General features: G+C 49.8%; 7 protein-coding genes and 1 non-coding gene across 11 annotated transcripts; 5 read left to right on the plus strand and 3 right to left on the minus strand.

The window, feature by feature from the left end:
* The first annotated feature begins 221 nt into the window (after nucleotides 1-221).
* TrAFT101_005944 (uncharacterized protein) lies at nucleotides 222-1,959 on the plus strand. Its single transcript, XM_066127620.1, has 2 exons — nucleotides 222-667; nucleotides 742-1,959. Exons 1-2 carry the CDS (start codon nucleotides 576-578, stop codon nucleotides 1,769-1,771), a joined length of 1,122 nt encoding a protein of 373 aa, XP_065983733.1. The 5' UTR covers nucleotides 222-575; the 3' UTR covers nucleotides 1,772-1,959.
* TrAFT101_005945 (uncharacterized protein) lies at nucleotides 1,226-4,045 on the minus strand. Its single transcript, XM_024903930.2, has one exon. The coding sequence runs from the start codon at nucleotides 3,907-3,909 to the stop codon at nucleotides 2,113-2,115; it is 1,797 nt and encodes a 598-aa protein (XP_024760461.1). The 5' UTR covers nucleotides 3,910-4,045; the 3' UTR covers nucleotides 1,226-2,112.
* Nucleotides 4,046-4,377: 332 nt separating this feature from the next.
* Nucleotides 4,378-9,256, plus strand: TrAFT101_005946 (uncharacterized protein). Its single transcript, XM_024900136.2, has 5 exons — nucleotides 4,378-6,555; nucleotides 6,609-6,925; nucleotides 6,988-7,161; nucleotides 7,217-8,462; nucleotides 8,538-9,256. The coding sequence occupies exons 1-5, from the start codon at nucleotides 4,479-4,481 to the stop codon at nucleotides 9,047-9,049; spliced, it is 4,326 nt and encodes a 1,441-aa protein (XP_024760462.1). The 5' UTR covers nucleotides 4,378-4,478; the 3' UTR covers nucleotides 9,050-9,256.
* Nucleotides 9,254-12,076, minus strand: TrAFT101_005947 (uncharacterized protein). Of its 4 annotated transcripts, XM_024905621.2 has the most exons (3): nucleotides 11,445-12,076; nucleotides 9,898-10,797; nucleotides 9,254-9,835 (listed from the first exon to the last, which is right to left on the minus strand). In XM_024905621.2, the coding sequence occupies exons 1-3, from the start codon at nucleotides 11,469-11,471 to the stop codon at nucleotides 9,503-9,505; spliced, it is 1,260 nt and encodes a 419-aa protein (XP_024760463.1). In that variant the 5' UTR covers nucleotides 11,472-12,076; the 3' UTR covers nucleotides 9,254-9,502. The 4 variants fall into 4 exon arrangements, with proteins under 4 accessions (XP_024760463.1, XP_065983734.1, XP_065983735.1 ...); XM_066127621.1 differs by lacking the exon at nucleotides 11,445-12,076 and having other exon boundaries at nucleotides 9,898-11,102; XM_066127622.1 differs by having other exon boundaries at nucleotides 9,268-10,797.
* A 1,108-nt stretch (nucleotides 12,077-13,184) lies between these two features.
* TrAFT101_005948 (uncharacterized protein) lies at nucleotides 13,185-14,965 on the plus strand. Its single transcript, XM_024900172.2, has 2 exons — nucleotides 13,185-14,029; nucleotides 14,106-14,965. The coding sequence occupies exons 1-2, from the start codon at nucleotides 13,729-13,731 to the stop codon at nucleotides 14,777-14,779; spliced, it is 975 nt and encodes a 324-aa protein (XP_024760464.2). The 5' UTR covers nucleotides 13,185-13,728; the 3' UTR covers nucleotides 14,780-14,965.
* Nucleotides 14,966-15,987: 1,022 nt separating this feature from the next.
* TrAFT101_005949 (uncharacterized protein) lies at nucleotides 15,988-17,290 on the plus strand (the record flags this gene model as incomplete). Its single annotated transcript, XM_066127624.1, has 3 exons — nucleotides 15,988-16,097; nucleotides 16,187-16,506; nucleotides 16,557-17,290. 3 exons carry the CDS (start codon nucleotides 15,988-15,990, stop codon nucleotides 16,847-16,849), a joined length of 723 nt encoding a protein of 240 aa, XP_065983737.1. The 3' UTR covers nucleotides 16,850-17,290.
* Nucleotides 17,291-18,273: 983 nt separating this feature from the next.
* TrAFT101_005950 (uncharacterized protein) lies at nucleotides 18,274-20,959 on the plus strand. Its single transcript, XM_024905623.2, has 3 exons — nucleotides 18,274-18,899; nucleotides 18,966-20,515; nucleotides 20,575-20,959. Exons 1-3 carry the CDS (start codon nucleotides 18,810-18,812, stop codon nucleotides 20,687-20,689), a joined length of 1,755 nt encoding a protein of 584 aa, XP_024760467.1. The 5' UTR covers nucleotides 18,274-18,809; the 3' UTR covers nucleotides 20,690-20,959.
* Nucleotides 20,960-21,033: 74 nt separating this feature from the next.
* TrAFT101_005951 lies at nucleotides 21,034-21,144 on the minus strand. Its single transcript has one exon. It is a non-coding gene; the product is annotated as a tRNA-Leu (tRNA).
* Between the last annotated feature and the right edge of the window lie 389 nt (nucleotides 21,145-21,533).

Consider the following 21,533-nt stretch of genomic DNA (forward strand, 5'->3'; position numbering starts at 1 on the left):
ATAAGGTTAATGCAGGTTGAGTTGGATGCATGCAGAGTGCATATCACAGTACCATTGGAGCATTGTTGTAGGATCTAGCACGCAGCGGGTTGTGAAGTTTAGGCTATACAAGGCGTACTCGAAGGCTTTCTTCCATGCTCCATCGATAACAACTCCAATCAATATGCGAGGCTGAGATGCCGCGCTAATGCTAAAAATTATACCTACTACTTTGCATAAATTGACCATGAATCGGAATCTTAGAAATTCTCTTACTGTTATAGCCATGGAGATGCGAAAAGGCGGAAGAAAAGAGAGACAAAGAAAGGCATAGGCATTTTGAAACTTTGCAGGGCGGCGAGGAAATAAGAAACGCTTAAGTAAAGCATCGGCTTGGCGCGTGACTTTGCGCGCTGCTGGGCTGGGCTGGGCTGGCGTGCCGATTGATCATGCTTTTTACTAAATCACCTCACATGGGCGCAGTTGATAACGTGCTTGAATTTTGACTGAGGGTACTACGTGTTTGACTTGTTTCTTCGCGACAAGGATAAATCAACATAATTTTCAAATGATTTTGTCTTGAATCTACCTACGCAATGCCCGGTGATATAGACAACTCGCTGTTAGAGCGTCTACAAGCGCTGCGGGGTTCAAGCTCCGGCTCATCTAGTCAAGCAGCTCCGATAAAGTACGAGACGATATCTCAACCGCCAGGCGTATTCTCGGCAAACGAAGAACAAGGCGTATGCTAAATGTTTGCAGGTTCAGCGTAGATGTGATTGAAAGGTCAAAGCCAGCAACTAGAGAAGACACACTAGCCGCTCGGTTAAAGTCCCTCCGGGCCCAGGACGGAGGCTCAGCCTCATCATCAGGACAGAGTTCTCTCGAAACGGAGAAGACAGATGCCAGGGCAGTGCCCCCATCGTCGTCAGAATCGAGGTCCGCCAAGGCTGGAAACCCGGCATCTCAAGAGAAGCCAGCTAAACTAGAAGATGACGCCGATGCAGACTTTATGTTCTCGACGGATGACCAGACGTTGGAGGAGCTACTGGGCGATGTCAGCCCTGATGAGAATCCTGTGACGGAGCCAAGCGATGAGCAAGTCAGGGCGCTGTTAGAAGAACTGTCACTATCTGTACCGAAAGATGATGCAGATGAAGAAGAGCGTGAGAAGGAGGCTGATGATTCAGACAATTCTGATGGCGAGCGTATGCAAACGAAAGCAAACGATGTTATTGCTAGGCTCAAGGATGAAATAGAGCTTGAAGCCACTCTCGGAAATGCAGACGATGAAACCGATTCTACAATACAGCACCAGAAAGAAGACCAGCAAGAGGGGGAAGAGAGCAACCCCGCCAACATTGACTTCATCATTCCTTCACTCCCCTCCAACCTGGACGATCTTCCAGCTTCTTCTCCTCAACGGGTTGGCGCTACAGCCGGTATGGACGATATAACAGCTCGTATGGCGGCTCTCCGAGCTCCCAACACTGATGACTCCTTTTCTCTTCCCTCTGTTCCCAGTTCTAAGCCCTCTGCAGGTGATAAGCCTGTCAAGCGACTTACTAGCAAGACGGATTACACAGATGACGATATCGATAGCTGGTGCACCGTCTGTCTCAATGACGCCACGCTACGCTGCTTAGGTTGTGACGACGATCCTTACTGTACGCGTTGCTGGAGGGAGATGCATATTGGGCCGGCAGCTGCGTTTGATGACGGAAGCCATAAAGCTGTTCAGTTCACAAGAGCGAGGAAAAAGGACCAGCAAAGGGTAGCGCTAGGAGCTTGATATTCCACTAACGAAAGAAAGACTAAAAGAAGAAGAAGAAGAAGAAAAAGAAGAAGAAAAAAAATCAGAAAAGATATTAAGATAGGCCGGCACGTCTGCAAAGAAACTTTCTGGCTAAGCGTCTCTTAACTAGCGATTTGTGCACGCCTTCCCCAGGATAAAAACAAACCAATAATGGAGCATTCGCCGATGTTGACTCCGAAGTTCCCATGTCCAAGCCGTGCTATGCCATAACCCGAAATCAATTTCCATTTCCCGTCAAAGTCAATCTGATAACCCAATTTCCCAACCCTATTTCAAAGCTATAAATACGAAAATACGCTGTAAACTTGTTGTCATGTTTAGTTGCCCTGTGGCCGTGAACCTCGAATTAGTACAGGCCCATTCCTTGAGCTTCTATCGGCCTGCCCGGGCTGTCCTCTGACGTCTTGCCAGGTCGCGCCGAATCGGCGGCTGGTTGACGCAAGAAGGCTTTCCTCTTCATCGGCCTCGGCAAACTCATCAATCTCAGCCAGATTAACTCTGGGGCTGCGCACCAGCGCCGTGACGAAGACGATGAGGAAAATACCCATAAACACATACTGTGCCCAGAAATCGATGATACCAAAAAGTGGCCAAGTGATGGTAATACGATTTAAAAAGGTAGACATCATAGATGGTGTGCATACATCTTTAGCATGCTTGTAATCCAGAGCGTCAGAGCAAGGACGGATTAATTCTGGATGGTTCTTGCAATCAGGCTGAGCCCCAGGGTATGCGGGCTCGTTCGTGCAAAACGTTTGGGTTCCGTAAAATGAATACTGAGGAGCCACAAACATAGCGATGGCAAAATTGATGGCCAAGGTGATAAGTGAGAGCATGACCGTCGCAATGAGAAGGGCCTGCGGGGCTGTTCTGCCTCTGCGGATCTGGAAAATTCGGATCCAGAGGAACCGTATACCGACGGCAGCAATGCCGGAGATGGAACTGCTAAAGAGAATGAGAACCAGTGAGGCCATCAATATGTAATCGACGGGGAATGCCTTAGCGGCCTTCAAGAAGATCCAATTCATTGGCTGGAAAAGGTGAACTTGACCAAGGATGTAGCCACAACGCTGCTTACAGACCGAATTCTTGGCCTTGTCGATGCCTGTGATGAACATGGATACCCAAATCACAATTGCTAGGATCAAGAGTAGAATTCCACCAAGCATCTTGACTGGCCTGACGAGTGCGCACAGTTTGAGCCAAATTTGATAGACTCGACTCTTGCCTTCGCCCAATGCCTCAGCAGCAAGGCGTTCGCGCCGAACCAAAGTCTGTTCCTCTCTGACGAGAGCATCGAGTTCCCTTCTATCCTTACGAGGCATGCCGCCTTCGCGGCCGGCATTGCGTAGCTCAAGTTGGCGCTGGCGCTCTCGGTTTTGCTCGAGCTGTGAAGCAGTTGTAGCTGAAAGTTGAGGAGCCGAAATTGGGGGTGCTGATTTGATAAAAGAGACGGGCATAAGAGCAAGTCCAGCACTGGTATAGATAACATAGAGGAAGGTCCCGAGCGTTACCAAAAGACCAAGAGCAAAAGTGAGCGCCTTCTCGCCATGATTTTGGGATAATAGCGATTTATAGTAGTCGAGATCCCAGTGACCCTTACCACCACCGGCCGCAGGGACGAAGAATCCTAAAAGGAAGAGGACGACAGTGAGAGCAACAAAGAATAGAGTATACTTGGTGGCAGCCCAAAAGCGGCCCTTCCACGTGCGGCCCTCCTCTTCGAAAGCAACCTCATCGTATTCCTCATACCAAAAATATGCAAAGGGAATCACTAAGAGGCAGAGAAGAGCATCAAAGCTGTAAAGCGAATAATACACGATCTTGAGAGTCAAGAGAATATCTGCGACTCGCTTTGGCGTGGCCCAGTCTTTCTTGGCGCCTAGGCCTGAGGACCCTGTAGACGAAACTAGGGCGATGTCGACAGGAAGAAGCAAGACGGTCGCGAGAAGTGATGTGAGGCTGACGATAGCAACGATGCTGACCATCGCTGAGCGGTCGATGGGCGTTTGCCACGTAAATGTCGTGATAATCGCAGCGCCAAGGCATAGCAAGACGGCGACTGCGTAGGCCAGCCATATTAGACTGGCTTGGACGTGGCCTGCGTCGGCCATGGTAGACAATTTGTGGATTCAATCCCTTTTCGTGCTATTTGTGATGATTTCTTAATGGCGATCGAATTCGGCTTGATGCATCTGTCCTCCGGGTTGTTGTAAAGGTTCGGTGTTGTTTCTTTTGGAACGCGTGGCGGACGTTGTCCTTGTCTGGATTGTGACGCAATGGCAGCATCACAAGCTGTCTCAGCGTTGCATTCCCTGTTCTAGAGCTCCTTCAGGCACCAGATGTGCCTGAGCTAGAGCTGGAAGGCCCCCCCACAACAGCAGCTGAAGTGGCAGCCTAAGGGCCGCTAGGTATTAGCTACCTTGCGCTGCTGCTGTATTACGGCCTGCTTTCGAGTATGTGATACAGCCGTTGCCAGCACATGTCTGTTTGCTAGCAGCCCGGCACGGCAGCGCGTTGATCCGCTATGGAGGGCCGCTAGCCCACTGCCGGCCTGAAGCAGCTCCCCGGACAGAACATACCCACCTCAACGGAAATTGTTTTGCGACAAGCCTCGTCTTGATTGATAGCAGCAAACACTCAATCGTGCTCGTCAGACGGCGGAGGAAATGCTCTTGCAGCAATGCAAGTTTACACAGAGCTCACGGCTCCCACAGCCGTTACGCAATGCCTGAGCTTACCTCTAACGTCTGCCACCGCGAACAATCTGGTAGTCGCAAAGGGCTCTCTGCTACAGATCTTCACGGTCAAGTCTATCTCGGCCGAGCTTGACCCCGAATTCCAGCCCAGCCAACCGATTGACACGGATACGCGGTTTGACCGCCAAGTAAATGATGACGATGGCCTCGAATCTTCCTTTCTGGGCGGCGAATCGATGTTTATGCGAACCGATCGGACGAACAATACCAAGCTGGTGCTCATCGCAGAGATTCCACTCGCGGGAACCGTCATTGGGCTGGCAAGGGTGAGGACGAAAAACACCGCATCGGGGGGTGAGGCTCTGTTACTGGCGTACAAGGCGGCCAAGATGTGTCTGGCTGAATGGGATCCTAAGAAGAACGAGCTGGAGACCATCTCCATCCACTATTATGAGAAGGAAGAGCTGCAGGGATCTCCGTGGGAGGAAGTCTTTGGGGAGTATGTTAACTACCTTGAGGCAGATCCTGGTAGTAGATGTGCCGCATTCAAATTCGGCACTCGAAACTTGGCCATTCTGCCATTTACTCGCTCTGAAGAGGACCTGGAGATGGAGGACTGGGACGAGGACCTAGACGGGCCTCGGCCAGTTAAAGAACATGCAACAGCTGCCAACGGAGATGGCAACAATGTAGAAGCAGCCTATACTCCGTCATTCGTCTTGCGTCTGCCCCTCCTAGACCCGAGCCTGCTTCACCCTGTACACCTCACTTTTCTGCATGAGTATCGCGAGCCTACTTTCGGTGTCCTTTCTTCCAGTCAAGCGCCTGCTTCTTCACTAGGCTCAAAAGACCATCTATCGTACAAAGTGTTTACTCTAGACCTGCAACAGAGAGCATCGACAACCATTTTATCAGTGACTGGCCTTCCGCACGATCTTTACAAAGTCATCGCATTGCCTGCTCCCGTTGGCGGTGCGTTGCTGGTTGGTCAGAATGAGCTGATCCATGTTGACCAATCTGGAAAACCAAATGGCGTGGCTGTTAATCCTATGGCCAAGTTGGCAACATCTTTCAACTTGACTGACCAATCAGACCTGAATTTGCGCCTTGAAAACTGTGCTATCGAGCTGCTTGCCATTGAAAACGGCGAACTACTATTGATATTAAACGATGGCAGACTGGGCATCATCTCTTTCAAGATTGATGGACGAACGGTATCTGGTCTTGGTGTCAAGCTGGTAGGCGCAGATTGCGGTGGGAATATAATCAAGAGCAGAGTCACATGCATTTCTCGACTAGGCAAGAACGTATTCTTCCTTGGGAGTGAAACTAGCGATTCCATTGTACTAGGATGGTCGAGAAAGCAGACCCAAGAAAAGCGCAGGAAGTCTCGACTGATAGATACAGATCTAGCTTTGGATGTGGATGAACTCGATCTTGAAGACGATGAAGAAGATGATGACTTATACGGAGATGACTCTGCTGCGACCAAGCCTAACCAAACGGCCAACGGGGGATCAGCCAAGTCTGGAGATCTATCTTTTCGAATACACGACACGCTACTCAGTATTGCGCCGATACAAGATGTTACATGTGGGCAGTCAGCCTTTTTACCCGATAGCGAAGAGGCTACTCTAAGTAGAGGAGTCTCAGCTGACTTGCAACTTGCTTGTGCTGTTGGGCGTGGAGAGGCAGGCTCTCTCGCAGTCATCAACCGCGAAATTCAGCCCAAAGTCATCGGCCGCTTTGAGTTTCCAGAGGCCAGAGGGTTTTGGACTATGTGTGTGAAAAAGCCGGTTCCAAAGTCACTGGGTACGAATGCTGGGGTGGCTGGCGACTACGATGCGCCTATCCAACATGACAAGTTCATGATCGTTGCCAAGGTCGATCTAGATGGCTACGAAACTTCTGACGTATATGCATTGACGGCCGCGGGATTTGAGACTTTGAAAGAGACGGAATTTGAGCCTGCTGCTGGATTTACGGTGGAAGCTGGCACAATGGGGAATCAAATGGTAGTTATCCAGGTGCTCAAATCGGAGGTTCGGTGCTATAACGGAGGTGAGTTGAACGACGCCCAAGTTTGTGTGTTGCGGCTGCTGATTGATGTCAAGATCTGAGCTTGATCCAAATTTTACCTATGCTTGACGAAGAGACTGGCGCAGAACCCCGTGCTGTCAGTGCAAGTATCGTTGACCCCTACTTGCTTATCATCCGTGACGACGCAAGTGTTTTCCTGGCACAAATCGATAGCAACAATGAGATTGAGGAGGTAGAGAAGACCGATAGCGGCCTTACATCTACAAAGTGGGCAGCCGGGTGTTTATACAAGGACACCAAGGGCTACTTTCAGCCAAGTCAGGGCGATTCAGCTAAGAAATCAAGCGCAGAGGTTATGATGTTCTTGCTCAATACCGCAGGAGCTCTACATGTAAGACAGCGCTTGTATAGGAGAGGCCCGATTATACTACTACAAAAAGCTAACTCTTATAGATATATGCACTGCCGGATCTTTCAAAGCCAGTCTATGTGGCCGAGGGACTCTCATCAATACCTCCCCATCTCTCAGCCGATTTTATGGCCAAGAAAATAGCCTCACGAGAAGCCATAACAGAAATTGTCGTGGCAGACCTTGGAGATGCCGTCCATTATTCCCCTTATCTGATTGTATGAAGCCTTCTTCTATCGACTATTGATGGCGGCTAACAAGAAGATTCGCTAGCTGCGTCACTCTACTGATGATCTCACCATTTACGAGCCCATCCGCCTGCCGGCCGATCCAGTTACTCATACCTTATCTGACACTCTCTTCTTTAAAAAATCGGCGAATTCCGTCTTAGCCAAGAGCGCCGTAGAAGATCCATTAGATGACACCGCACAACAGCCGCGCTATGTTCCCCTGAGAGTCTGCGGTAATGTGGGAGGCTATAGTGCCGTGTTTCTTCCAGGTCCTTCGCCGGCTTTTATCTTAAAGAGCAGCAAAAGTATTCCTAGAGTGATTGGACTTCAGGGTCTTAGTGTTCGCGGCATGAGTACTTTCAATACTGAAGGCTGCGACAGGGGGTTCATCTACTCAGATTCCGAGGGCATAGCTAGAGTTACGCAGCTTCCGAGCAAAACTAATCTGACCGAGCTGGGCGTTTCGGTGAAGAAGGTTCCTTTAGGAAGCGATGTCCGCCACGTTGCCTACCACCATCCCACCGAAATGTACATGGCAGGCTGCGCAGTCACCGAGAGCTTTGAGCTGCCAAAAGATGACGATTATCATAAGGAGTGGGCCAAAGAAACGCTCTCCTTCCAGCCTTCAACGGTTAGAGGAACTCTCAAACTAATCAGCCCCATCACATGGACTGTCATTCACTCAATCGACATGGAACCCGGCGAGTCCATTGAGTGCATGAAGACCTTGCATCTCGAAGTATCAGAGGAAACGAAAGAACGTAGAATGCTTCTGGCCGTGGGCACTGCTCTAACAAGGGGCGAAGATCTCCCTACCCGAGGACGCGTACAAGTTTACGACATCGTAACCGTCATTCCTGAGCCGGGGAAACCGGAAACGAACAAGAAACTCAAGCTTCTAGCCAAGGAGGAAATCCCCAGAGGGGGCGTGACGGCGTTATCCGAAATTGGCACGCAAGGCCTCATGCTGATGGCGCAAGGCCAGAAATGCATGGTGCGTGGTCTAAAGGAAGACGGCTCACTGCTTCCTGTGGCCTTCTTAGATATGAGCTGCCACGTAGCATCGGCACGGGAGCTACCAGGCACCGGTTTGTGTTTGATAGCAGACGCATTTAAGGGACTATGGTTTGCTGGATATACCGAGGAACCGTATACTTTCAAGGTGCTCGGCAAGAGTAGCGGATCTTTGCCGCTGCTGGTGGCAGATTTTCTACCTGATGGTGAAGATTTGTCAATGGTTGCTGTGGATGCGGATGGCGACATCCATATTCTCGAATTCAACCCAGAACGTAAGTTTTTAATTTACCCCCTGATCATGTTACTGATTGCTATTAAAGCCTGACAATGCTAACCTGCTTTTTAAGATCCCAAATCGCTTCAGGGTCATCTCTTACTTCACCGCACCACGTTCAGCGTGACCCCCAACCCTCCAACTTCTACACTCCTCCTGCCACGCACTCTTCCCGCATCCCAATCAGCCACGGTCTCACAAGACTCTTCAACGTCACAGCCTCACATCCTCCTCCTCGCCTCTCCATCAGGCTCTCTAGCCGCTCTGACGCCCCTCCCCGAATCGGCATACAGGCGGCTCCTCTCAGTCACAAACCAGCTCTTACCGGCCCTCGTCCCTCACGGCGGCCTCCACGCCAGAGCACACCGCGCTCCCGAGGGCGGAGGCGGTATGTCGCGCATAGTCGGCGTCGAAACTGCTGCATCTGGCCGCGCCATTGTAGACGGCGCTATCCTGGCTCGATGGAAAGAACTGGGCGCTGCGAAGAAGACGGAAGTGGCGAGCAGGGGCGGCTATGACAGTGTGACTGAGTTGAGAGAGGATCTGGAGGCTGTGTTGGGATGGAGTGGACTGGCGTATATGTGAGATGGATGAGGCTTTGTTTTATATGAATACGTATGGTAGTTAGATGAGACCGACTCGACACTTGGCTGCGATAGGAATAGGACATAGCCTTGATAGCGTATCATAGCCATGAAATGGAGACTTTGAACATACTTCAAACTCAGAGCAGTGAGAATTGAAAGGGCAGCGATCCCAATTAACAACGTTTGTGTGCAGTAAGAAAATCGATCAAATGTTTTCTTTCGACATTTATTTGGGTCAAATGTGTTTATTTCCACCCGATAGATAATACCTGCCGCCATCCAGCGCTCTATAATACACGTGTTACCACACAATAAATACCCTTGGAACCAATCTCGTAGCCTAAAACGCCGTATTGAAATCATTTCCACATAAAACCTCATCCATCCCTTAAAAGTAACAAAAGCATATGTCACACAACGCAGTCATTGCCATTTGAGAAGCGCACAAATCTCACTGAGACTCGCCAACCAATGCCTTCGTCTTTCCACGAATACTGCCCCACCGCCGCTTCAGGCCGTCGCTCAGCTTCTTACCAGTAGAGTTCCGGCGCTGCAAGTCGTGGTTATTATAGGCGTTTCCGCTGGACGAAGAGTTGTCGCGGAACGCAACGCTGATGCTGCGCTGTGGCTTGGACGAACTCGAGTGGCCTTTGCGACTGTATAGGCCGGATTGCATTTCAATCTCATCGGGCTCGCCTCTTTTAGCGCGCTTCTTTTCTTTCAGATCCTTTTCTATGGTATAAGAAGGCTCTCCTTTTCCTTTGAGGTCGTCGGGGTGGTATTTCTAAAACTGGGTAAGCATTTCATCGAGGGCTCCTCGGCCGGAAGAGAGGATGGTGGTATTACAATATAGTCATAGCGCTTGAATGCGCCGCCGGGGGCATCCGGTTCCCGCATAAGATCTGGGCCTTCTTCGTAACTCATCCTAGAACCGGAAAGATCCAGGCCGCCAGAAGGAACAGTTGCAGTCCCTTGGAGGGGCAAATGGCGCTCCAGGCTGTCAATGATGTATTCCCGAGGCGTAGCTCGCAGAGTTTCCATGTTTGAATCCTGGACGGCGGCAACTGGCGAATATTTCTTGTTTAGGTTGCGACTTATGAGTGTGGCATCATACGGCCCGCCGTGGTGATAGGTGCCTCCGATTGTATCGAGGGCATCGATCATGTCGACGTCGGAGATGCGTTTCCGATGACGCAGAGGCCGTTCAGCAGCCCGAGCATCGTTCTTAATGATGTCTAGGGGTCTGGGGGATGAATCTCCAGGAAAGCGCTCATAGAGAGAGCGACTACGACTGTGACCGTGAGCGTGACCAGGATCTGAACGCGGGCCTCGTCGCTGGGTCGGCGAAAAGTTATTCATTGATTGGCGCTGGTGCGCTCGTGTCGCCCGGTCAGTGTCAGGGGAATCAGGCGGAGAGATGAGTGTCTTGTCTTCGACCATATCAGTCGATCCTTCTGATGAGGCAAATGGATTCGACGGGTGGAATTTCCGGTTTGGGCTGCCTGATTGTGGTGGCGTGGGATATTTATCGGCCTGGTCACTCATTTCTGACTGCATTGTGTCGCCGGAGAGTCTCATAGATCGATTTTTAAAGCTAGAATTCGGGTTCGATTCCTGGCGATGATGATGCTTTGCAGACGGCTGAGCTTGCAAAGATGCGCGGTGGGGGTTGTAGTGAGAGGATCCAAGGCCAGTTTCTTGGTTTGGCTCAGGAGCAGTCAGGGGGTCCAAAATATACTTTCGGGCCTGGAGTTGAAGCTGTCAGTTATTTTGAGTTTCGCAGTGTTATGACACGCAATTGACGTGCTAGATTTGTTCCGGTGTAAGTGGAAGCTCCAATGCGACGGATTCAAGCATCTTCATATATGGAGTTGAGAAGTGGGGCATGACGAAATGGCTTGCGGTTGACAGGGTACATGTGCGAAGCATTGGAAGAAGTGCAGCGAAAAGAGAAGAAGGCTCGATCGACTTGCGAGATCGAAAATAAGCAACGCATACAGGGACCAATGAAGAACAATAAGAGCAGCATCAAGCGTGCGAAGCCAAGCAGCATCATCCGATCTGCCCCGGTCCACCTGAACCCTTTTTTCTTATCCATGACCCGCTGAGGCCGGATTGGTGACGCAACGCTACGCACCAGCCTCGGTGGGCGGGCGGACGCAATCCGGGATCCTTGCATCTTTCAGGGTTTCGCTCTTGGGAATACCCTGGTTTGCGATCGGCGGATCAACTGCAGGTGACGAAACGCATCGCGAGGACGATGGATGAGCAAACTTGGCAGGGCACAAAGTGATGGCTCGATCGGCGGCGGGATGGATAGGTAGTATCATGAAGGTGGTGTCGGTGCTGACAGTAAGAGAGACAGAGAGAGCTGTTCATCGCAGCAAACTTACCCATTCTTTATCCAACTGGTCGTCCATTTTGGCAGATGAGGCTGAGAATGGTAATGTGAACTGGGAAAATATCGCAGCTGGTGGAAATCGCTGGGTTTTCTAAATGTGGATTGCGACTAATAGACGGGACGTTCGGACGTTGACGGCTGACCCACGAACGAGAGTGAGAGCGAGGGAAAAAGTGGATGAACGAGAGGCGCAACTCCAAGCCGTCTGAGCTCGTCTTCTCTCGGACGCTGCTAATAAAAGCGTGCTTACAGCTTCAAAGTGAGAGGGACGCAGGCTACTTCAGGAGTCTGCTGGTGGTGTTGTACGAGAGGATGCCGTGTTGCTAACGTAAACCTGCCTTGGGCCTATTGGTGGTATCAAGGTGAACAGTCGCTGGCGTTGAATGGCACAGTCCTATTCGATACGATACGAGAAGCGAAGGAGAAATACCGCCAAGAGGACAGCAGCGTCGCAACAGGCCGCTAACGAAACCAAGTCACATTCGAATGAGAAGACTGGATTTGCACGAGAAGGCCATTGCCAGGGAAGAACTGCGAAGAAGCAGATGGGGCAGCAGAGCTATTTAAACCGAGTCGCAGACCGTTGCAAAGTGCGAGGAGCTTTTGGCTCAACATCCGCGCGTCAGCTGCAGGCACCTCTTTTGCAAATTCTCCGGTGAGAGAGAGCAATAACAGGCGGCCACATTGGGCGCGCAAAACTAAGAGACCCAAGTCGGGCAAAGTGGCGAGGTCGAGGCCATGCCGCTGCTCGTTGAGGTAAAGTGCGCCATGTAGGTTCATGTGCTGAGTTGAGGGACCTACAGTAGCACCAAGTCTAGCAACAATCAAACAACATGCCATGCTCTTGGCCTGCGCTAAGCCCGCCGCATGCCATTCCAAAAAGCCTATTGGGGGGGTCGAGCAGTTCCAAAAACGAGGGCCTGGGCCCCTGGGAGGAGTCTGGCTGGCGTATAAGCAGTCGTATTCGTTCTTACTGCACCAATGCTGGAAAACGCCTGAGCCGCTGCATTTGTCTTGTACCTTTCATGTGAGAAGTTCTTGCCAGTCTTTGCATGATGTGTATCATGATGGTGTAACTGGCTTGATTTGGAGACTCTGGCGAGCGGTGGAGCTCGACGCCTTCATTCGCAGGAGCTGGGGTTGGGCTTGATTTTGGCTTTCGTCGTGGCGGGCGACGTCTATTGAAAGAGGGGAACATGCCATGTGAGCCAGGCCGCACAGTGAGATTCTAACTGTATCATGTATCAACGGTTCATGGTGCAGGGCTTTATTATTAAAGTTATAGCTTGTGAGGGTCCTGTATCAAAACACAGAATGCTACATATGTTCAAGCTGGAGCATATTATTTACATGAATCGACCCGTCTGTTTGGGTGTATATCGCTATCATCCCACCTGTGGCCTCTTCATACGAAATGTTCATGTTTGTAAATGTTTGCGAATTAGTTCTTCTCTAGTCTTACTGTACGGAGATCACGCCCGCGGGCATTGCTTCTTTCATCAACCTTGCCGGCGGCCCTATCACCCAACAACCTTTTAACAACCTACATGTATACATGCATGCAATGGCACAGCTATGTCACACGCTGTCTATCCCGTTCTAAGCAGCCAAATAATTACCCGGGAATCCTTTCGAATTCTGCCTTTGCATTGTTTCCCAGCATACTTTCCTCAGCATGCCAAGCCCTCTCGATATTCCTTTCAGCTCGTAAAACCTTGGGACTCGAGCGCGCTGCAGCGGACCGTTTTGCTATCTGACAAGGGTCTGCGTCACGCCCGTGTGGCTTTTCCTTCCCCAGACAGCTATTCTCCCTTTTACACACAAATGACATAAGACTTCCAAAGACGTCTTGCCTGTCTCTGTTCAGGATAAGAAAGAGATGCGATCACGTTTCATCTACGTCAGTTGCATCAGCCTTCCCGCGCTATTTTCGGCTACGATGGGAAGCAAGACAGCCAGCTTTCAGCTATTTTGGGACTGACAGCCCGACGGCCTGGATAAGGTAGCTCGGAGCGGGAAAGCTAGCTTATGTAAGGGCAGATCTCTGTTTCGCGTGTAGGGGAGCCGGTCTCTCAAGACTTTTGGACTCTGGGCCCTGGGCGGCTTGTTTAACCTCAGTTTCGTTCTATCCCAGGTACATGTTCTATTACGCCAAGGTACAAGCTGTATGTCTTGTTGAAACTTCCTCTCCCTCCTACCGTTTGGATATGCTGTCGCCTTGAGCATCTCGGCTTCTGCCACAGCTTTCTCCTCCCTCTCAGCCGCGCCCCATTTCAATGGCTCTTGTCGACTACTCCTCGTCGTCATCATCAGGGGGTTCCGATAGCGAAGATTCAGAGGCGCTGTCGGCACCACCGGCCAAACGGCGAAGGCGGGATGACTCCCGGGTCCAGCCCAGCCCTCCGAGCGCTCCGTCAAGGTCCGAGTCCAGGCTGCCACCCCTGCCTCCAGCATTCCATGATCTGTATGCGTCCACTGTTCGTCACAGTGTTGTAGATGACCCAGCACTGCATCAGGGCCGCAAGAGGCTGATTCCTCATGTTGTGGGCAACTGGCCCAGTCATCTCTACATCGAGTGTAAGTAAAAGCCAGTACTGCTACATCTTCGTTCTATTGCGGTTTTGCTTAGAAGCTAATGCGCCTGCCTTTTCAGGGCACCCATTGGCTAAGCAACAGGAGAAGCTGGTTCAGTTGATTAGCAGCGTTAGCGAGGGCATTGACAGTCAAATCAAGCTGCACAGCTTCATGACAAGCGATTTGGGGGCACCCTTGCCGCTCCACATAAGCTTGTCGAGGCCCATTTCCCTAACCACCTCTAACAAGGACCAGTTCCTTGACCAGATCTCATCTGCCATCGACACAAGCAGCGTGCACCAGTTTGCAGTCAGCCCTAAAAGACTGATATGGTTTAAATCACCGGATTCAAACCGCACATTTCTTGTTCTCCAGGTAGCAAGCTCTTTAACCCCAGAGAGCGCTACAGCGTCGTCGAATCCAGAGCTTATGCGCTTGTTGAACATTTGCAACGACACAGTCAAGTCGTTCAGTCAGCCTCTTCTGTACCAGGGCCCGGGAAAAGACTCAGCCGACGAAGCATTTCATATTTCGATCGGATGGGCTCTGAATCTCCAAGTAGATGAAGCATCTAACAAAGCTCTAAAAGTGTTTGACAATGCCGACTTTCGGTCACTTAAATCATGGAAAATTCTGGTGCGTGGAGTCAAGGTAAAGATTGGTAACGTTGTAAGCCATCTGCCATTATCTACGGGTACAACTTCAGCCTCAACAGCCTCAAAGGGTGCATCAAGCTCGCTGTTTGGGTTATGAAATGAATTCTTCATACATACACATTTTACTTTTACTATGATAAAACTAATTAGCGTTGGAAAGCTATATGACTTACTATAGATTTATTATTTTAGAACAGCTGCGCATCGAGATAGAGAATAACTGCTGCCACCTCATTCTCTGGGTCGATCTACCTGTTGTATTTGATGTCTCGTAGAAAAAGAGTACAGTATAGGATTTCCAATTTAGGAAAGATGGATTATCCAATAGATAACTTCGATGTAAATGATGATTCCCACTGAAAAACTCGCAAAGTACTCTGATAAGTAGTAAATATTTTTGAGCATTCGACTAAAGATTTTGGCAAAAGTGGTCTACAAGCTGCTTGTTCCGTGCGGAACGTTGTCGTGGAGTTTAAACAGTACTGTGGTGTACATAGCACTGTTGTGCAAGAAGTAGTTTATCTAGAGCACCTGTTCTGCCATCTCTTTGATACAATTTGTGACATTCCAAGGCGAGGGCTATTGCGGAGCAAATCCTTCTGATTAGTACAGAATGTCAAAAATAATTGAAAACACATTCTAGAGGGTAATATAATGGAAGGCAAAAACGGCGGTTGGCTATCTACCACATGTCTTTACATGCAGCCAACTGACTTGCCGCCCCCTGGCTGTCAGCGGCCTAGGTGGCCTAGGCGCTGGCAGTGGCGCTGATTAGTGGCCCGCCAGTGGATATCGCAGCGCTCGATTCGAGAATCGTCTGGTCGCAAGCACCACTGGATTTGTTTACTTGATCCACTGCAGAACCTCCCCCCGTTCTTCCTATTTCTTCAACCCCTCCGACACCATTCGCCGGGTCTCGTGCCGTTTCTTTCTGCTTGTTCGTGGTTCTTTCTTGCTTCTTCGTTATTGTCGCGCCTTCCTGTCTGCAAATCGACGTCCCTCGTGACTCACGCGCCCCGACTCTGCCATTCATTCGATCCCACCGCAGCTTTTCGCACGCACCGATCAGGACTCTGTGCCGCTTCTCTTCCTTCGACTTTCACCGCCAACAACCTATTTTCGCTATTTTTTCAAATCAGATTTGGTGTTCCAGCCGCTTAAACAGCTTAAGGCGAAAGCAACGACAATTGGATAAACTGCAGACCAGTTTTTCGGCGCGGTTCTCCGACTTTACGACTGATCGACGAATAGATCGCGCTACGCGGCGGACGATTTCTGCAGGAGCACTAAAATCTCTACAACACCATGCCAATGGATATCGACATGAGCCGACGGAACAAAACCCCCCGACCTCTAACGGATTCGGAGCGGGCTCGGCTTGAAGAGTTTATCGATGCTATTCGGTACTCAGAAAGGTGGGTTTACAATGGCTGTATTTGTTGGCTTTGACTGGAGGGAGAGACTCGCCGGGGGTTGCGAGAGCTGAGGCGCTAATAGACAACAGGTACCACGACGATGAATACGAGTATCGCCATGTCCAGCTGCCAAAGTTGATGCTCAAAGCGATTCCTAAAGAATACCATGACTCTGCCAAGGGCACGTTAAAGCTTCTTTGGGAGGAAGAATGGAGGGCCATGGGAATGACACAGGTGAGGGGCATGCCTTTGAAAAAAAAAAAAAAATCATATATCCTCGCATATCCCCCGCGATCTAAAGGAAGAGTGACACCAATCAATGCAACATCAACTAACATTAGCTTTCCTAGAGTCTCGGCTGGGAGCACTACGAAGTTCATGAGCCGGAGCCGCATATTCTCCTTTTCAAGTGAGTTCTGCCGCTGTTTACTGATAACGAGTCAACTAATCGATTGAAAGGCGACCTCTCGACTATCAACCTCCGCAGTGAACCCATGCGCGAACAGGCCGTCGCTCAAACTGTATATGATAACCTTGAATTTTCCGCGTCGGCTGATGATGCATCAAGAGTCCCTTTGTTTAATGTCCCATTACGATTTTTACGGTCTGCATACTACAATAATGTTGGGTTAATAAGCTACGAGATGGGCGAGCGCTGTTTCGCGACACTACCGACACTCGCTCTCGCTCGCTTCAATGTCTGTTGTGGCAATCCGGGACTACACACCGGCTTTGGTTCTGAGTCTGGGTAGTGAGCGGCACGCGGGTACCTATATCGAAAGTGCAAACATTTGCTTGGCGAGATGGCACTCGTCTACAACGATTTACATGTCTTCCCAGAGAGATGCCTTGAGGTTGCATATAAGCTGGTCAAATGAGTTGACACTTTGGAAGATGACTGGTGCTGCAGGAAAGGCGCATTTAGGCGATTGGTTAGCCTTGTGTAGAGGTAGCTGAAGAATTGAAGAATGGTCTAGGAATATATATATACATACATACATATATGGAGATATTCTAGCAGCCAATCCACGGTCGACTCTAGAGAGGCACCGTGTCAAGCAATGTCTAAAGGGCTGAGTTCTTTGAGACGCAGTTTTCGAGCATTGGGGCGGGAAAGCTTGTTCAGTGTCGCTATATATACTGTAGTAATAAATGCAACATTTCCGCTGTCAGTGAAGCAATGCAAGATATCAGGGTTTTCTTCCTATGCAGAATAGCGACGAGAAGCGTGCCTAGCGCATGCTCTTAATTAAAGCGCTGTAGCATTTGTTTCGAGGCCGTATTCGCTGCGCAAGTATAATGCTGTTCGTGTTGCTGCAGAGCCCATGTCTATTGATTGCCTTTTGGTGAGAACTCGACATTCGAGTCGGTTTGTGGTCTACGTGGCCTCTTTGCGAGGTCTTGGATTCATCCTCTTCATATACGATAGACTGAAGTTTGCTGCCCTATATCACGCCACGAATCACGCGTATACATGTAGATATCAGGAGTAGAGAAGATGATATCAGAGGAGTCATCAACTGTCCCCTCCTTCAGATAGAACCCTGTAGGTTTGCGTCTACTGGGCCAGTATGTACTGAGTACCTGCAGTATTCGTGCTCTACTGGTGAATACGGGGCACACTCGATGCCTCTACACGCGAGGTGCCTGATTGGACTGCTCCCAGCTGTGTGTAAGCCGTAATGCGGCCTCTTCTCACCAGTCAGGTAGGTGACGTTACTGCTATGGCCGACGTGCACCCCGAAGCGGAAAGCGTCTGGAGTTGATGCGCGGCCGGTCGGGTGGGCTGATTCTGGCTTTTCTGCGGCGATGGATGGTCTCACTTGGAACAGATGCAAGGCTTGCTTGTCTTGCACATACCGATCAGCTGGCAGACTCGTATACAGCCCGTAGTAAAGGGACGCCCTTGAGCTAGCAGCGTCACTACCGCCCAGCATCAGCATATCAGCGGCCTCTCTGGCCTCTTCGCCCTGTGGCCACATTCCAAGGTCCCTGAAAAGTCTCTGGCGTGGGTGGCGTCAAAAACTGCGCTTTCCAGCGCCCACATTGGTCGGCTCCAGCGACCGAAACGCCCCCCTGGGCCACCTTCTGGTCTCTTCCCCGCGCCACCGCTAGGCCGGTACTTGGTACACCGCGGCTCCGTAGCTTTTCTCCTAAAGTGAAGGGTAAAAAAAGTTCGTTTCTAATCAAAGTATCCAGATCGCCAGCGTGGCATCTTTCCCGTTTCAGGAACATATCTCATGATATGTCAGCAGAAGACTGTCCTCTCTCCAAAGTCTCCGGCGCAGCTTCTTGATCCTTTTTTGCGGACCTTTTTTCCTTACTTATTCGCAAACTATATAAGTTTTTCCACATTCCCTCGCTGCTGGCCGTTCCCCCCCGCGATACGAGTTTGAAAGGCGCAGTTCGGACTAAGTTGCACTTACTTGCTGTGGCTTGGCGAGAGGCTGAAGTCAACATTCTATTTATCGATTAAACGTCAGCCTTTCCTTCTCTTGAATTTTCTTGCTCTTGCTTGGGTCGCATTTCTTGAGACTCTCAATCGGGCTATATTTCGATAGCCTTCAATCCTTTTGCATCTTGGAGAGGCACATCTCCTATTCATTCTGCCGTCGTTTCGGTCCCTCGCTTCCCGAAGCGATGCCAGCCATTCGGGCTACGCATTAACTATATAGAACCGCCACTACAGAATTTGGTTTCCCCGGATCGAAGATGAAGTCTGCAAGCAAGCTGTTTTATCTCTCAGTGTTTGCCCTCTTGGCTACGTCGGGATCATGTTCCGACTCTGCAGACACCTGTCCTGTATGACAACCCAAGTTCGCCTCGCTTTCCAAGGTTGCCTTTGCGCTAACAATCTGTCGCCTCTAGTTTTCGCCAAACGCCATCATTGACGATGGATGTGTTTCGTATGCTACGCTCGATAGACTCAATTCAAAGGTGAAGCCTGCAGTCGATGAACTCGTGCGCACGACCGATTTCTTTTCGTATTACCGCATGAACCTATTTCACAAGACATGTCCGTTCTGGAGCGACGAAGATGGCATGTGCGGTAACATTGCATGCGCCGTCGAGACGCTAGATAACGAAGAAGACATCCCCGAGATTTGGAGAGCTAGCGAACTGGGCAAGCTGGAAGGCCCTCTAGCGAAGCATCCGGGCAAGAAGATGCAGAAACAGAATCCGGAGCGACCGCTACAAGGGAAGCTGGGTGAAGGCGTTGGAGAGAGCTGTGTGGTGGAATATGACGATGAATGCGACGACAGAGACTACTGCATTCCCGAAGACGAAGGCACGACATCCAATGGAGACTACATCAACTTGCTACACAACCCAGAGCGGTTTACCGGATATAGTGGCCAAAGTGCCAAGCAGGTCTGGGACGCCATCTACTTGGAAAACTGCTTCAAGAAGAGCTCATTCCCCAAATCTGCCGACCTGGGAGTTTCGCATGCGCCATCGGAGCCTGCCGCCTTGGATTTCAAGCACGTCTTAGACTCTGCTGGGCGCCAGGCCCAGCTTGAGCACCAGCGACAGAGTTACCCGGATACTCCTTTTGTTGCCAATACTGGCTACGAGGTCGAAGATGAATGCCTGGAAAAGCGAGTCTTCTATCGAGTTGTCTCGGGAATGCATGCCAGTATTAGCACGCATCTGTGCTGGGATTATTTGAACCAAAGCACTGGAGAGTGGCAGCCAAACCTGGCTTGCTACGAGAGCCGACTGCACAAATTCCCAGATCGTATCAGCAACTTGTACTTTAACTACGCACTCGTTACTCGCGCCATTGCGAAGCTGGGCCCTTACGTCCTTGGGCCGCAGTACACGTTTTGCGCAGGAGATTTATTGCAGGATCAGGACACACGAGACAAGGTTGCTGCTGTTACCAAGCACGCGGCCAGTGTTCCTCAAATATTTGACGAAGGCGTCATGTTTGTGAATGGCGAAGGCCCATCTCTGAAAGAAGATTTCCGCAATCGTTTCCGCAACATCAGTCGAGTCATGGACTGTGTCGGCTGCGACAAGTGCCGTCTCTGGGGCAAGATCCAAACGAGCGGCTACGGAACTGCCTTGAAGGTGCTCTTCGAATTCCACGAGCATCAGAAACCCCCGTCGTTGAAGAGGACTGAGCTAGTAGCGCTATTCAACACCTATGCCAGACTCAGCTCATCGATCGCAGCCAATGGCAAATTCAGAGCCATGATCGAATTGCGCGATAAGGGATCTAGCGAGCAACCACCCACACCTGAAGAAATCTATCAGCTTATTGACGAGGATGACGAAGATATGAATGAATTCATTCGGATGCGCCATCTTGGACCTGACGATTCGCTGGGTGACCATGTCGGAAATGAGATTGGTCGTGTCATGAAGGCAGTGAAGATTGTTTTGAAGAGCTGGATTCGAACGCCCAGGATGATGTAAGTTTATATAACGATACAAAACGGTCGAAAATGACATTTACTAACAGAACTACTAGCTGGGAAATTCTGTCGGATGAGACATCGAGAATCTATCGTACTTGGATCGGTCTGCCTCCTCGACCGAGGCGCTATACTTTCAAATTGCCGGTTTTAGACAGAGACGAACTTTGAGCACAACATTTACATTCATTGTATATTTATGGTGCATTCTGTATATATTTCATTTGCAGAAAGTGGCGTTTTGGAAGGGTATTGCTTTTTTTCCTTGTTAGTTCTTCTCTTCGAAAGGGGAAGTTTCCATTACATGATGAGCGATTGGTTATTTTCCGATGCATTGATAGAACCGACTTCTATATCAAACGATATACAACAACAGACTGCTATAGGACGCAATGCATTCCATTATGAATATATATATATGCATGATATCATTATCTATCTGGGAACATTACAAACAAATACGTACTACCACTGGAGAACAAAAAAAAATTGACAAGCGGGGAACTAGCAAAAAATGACACCTGAGGGATTCGAACCCTCGCCTATTTCTAGACCGCGAATAGGATGCTTCAATTGCTTGGAGCTGTACCTGAACACGGCGCCTTAGACCACTCGGCCAAAGTGCCTTTGGACATGTCCTGAGCAAACCAATTTGTAATTATGAAAGTGCTCATCTCAGCGGCTGTGAGTAAGAGCCGTATTTTCGCACCAGTAAGCATTTCTCTATCATAGACATGGAACTCTTTCGATTATTGCACAGTGCCTTTTGTTTTCTCTCTTCTTCCAAACTATAGTGCTTCCATTATGTATATTAGAAAATGGAGCTCGCAGCTAGAATACAAAGCTGTAGGATGTCTCATTACTGAGGGGCACTCAACTTAGATGCAGATACCGCGCTGCAGCTGACTCCATTTCGGATGAGGGGTTGTGCATGTAAATGAATACAGCAGATCGTTTACCAGTGGTAAATGAACTGCATGAATATACCTAAACAAGACAATAACGTGTAGAAAGA

The sequence above is a fragment of the Trichoderma asperellum genome, chromosome 3 (genome assembly GCF_020647865.1).
Source record: "Trichoderma asperellum chromosome 3, complete sequence".
NCBI classification, from domain to species: domain Eukaryota; kingdom Fungi; phylum Ascomycota; class Sordariomycetes; order Hypocreales; family Hypocreaceae; genus Trichoderma; species Trichoderma asperellum.

Coding starts and splice junctions, on each gene's coding strand:
- TrAFT101_005945 (XM_024903930.2), bottom strand. CDS start 3,909: ATGGCCGACGCAGGCCACGTCCAAGCCAGTCTAATATGGCTGGCCTAC.
- TrAFT101_005947 (XM_024905621.2), bottom strand. CDS start 11,471: ATGGACGACCAGTTGGATAAAGAATGG. Junction 10,798..11,444: donor ACCAGTTGGATAAAGAATGG/GTAAGTTTGCTG, acceptor CTTCAACTCCAG/GCCCGAAAGTATATTTTGGA. Junction 9,836..9,897: donor TCAAGCGCTATGACTATATT/GTAATACCACCA, acceptor ACCCAGTTTTAG/AAATACCACCCCGACGACCT.
- TrAFT101_005950 (XM_024905623.2), top strand. CDS start 18,810: ATGAAGTCTGCAAGCAAGCTGTTTTATCTCTCAGTGTTTGCCCTCTTG. Junction 18,900..18,965: donor ACTCTGCAGACACCTGTCCT/GTATGACAACCC, acceptor TGTCGCCTCTAG/TTTTCGCCAAACGCCATCAT. Junction 20,516..20,574: donor ATTCGAACGCCCAGGATGAT/GTAAGTTTATAT, acceptor CAGAACTACTAG/CTGGGAAATTCTGTCGGATG.
- TrAFT101_005944 (XM_066127620.1), top strand. CDS start 576: ATGCCCGGTGATATAGACAACTCGCTGTTAGAGCGTCTACAAGCGCTG. Junction 668..741: donor AGTCAAGCAGCTCCGATAAA/GTACGAGACGAT, acceptor AAATGTTTGCAG/GTTCAGCGTAGATGTGATTG.
- TrAFT101_005946 (XM_024900136.2), top strand. CDS start 4,479: ATGCAAGTTTACACAGAGCTCACGGCTCCCACAGCCGTTACGCAATGC. Junction 6,926..6,987: donor ATACCGCAGGAGCTCTACAT/GTAAGACAGCGC, acceptor TAACTCTTATAG/ATATATGCACTGCCGGATCT. Junction 8,463..8,537: donor TCTCGAATTCAACCCAGAAC/GTAAGTTTTTAA, acceptor CTGCTTTTTAAG/ATCCCAAATCGCTTCAGGGT.
- TrAFT101_005948 (XM_024900172.2), top strand. CDS start 13,729: ATGGCTCTTGTCGACTACTCCTCGTCGTCATCATCAGGGGGTTCCGAT. Junction 14,030..14,105: donor CAGTCATCTCTACATCGAGT/GTAAGTAAAAGC, acceptor CTGCCTTTTCAG/GGCACCCATTGGCTAAGCAA.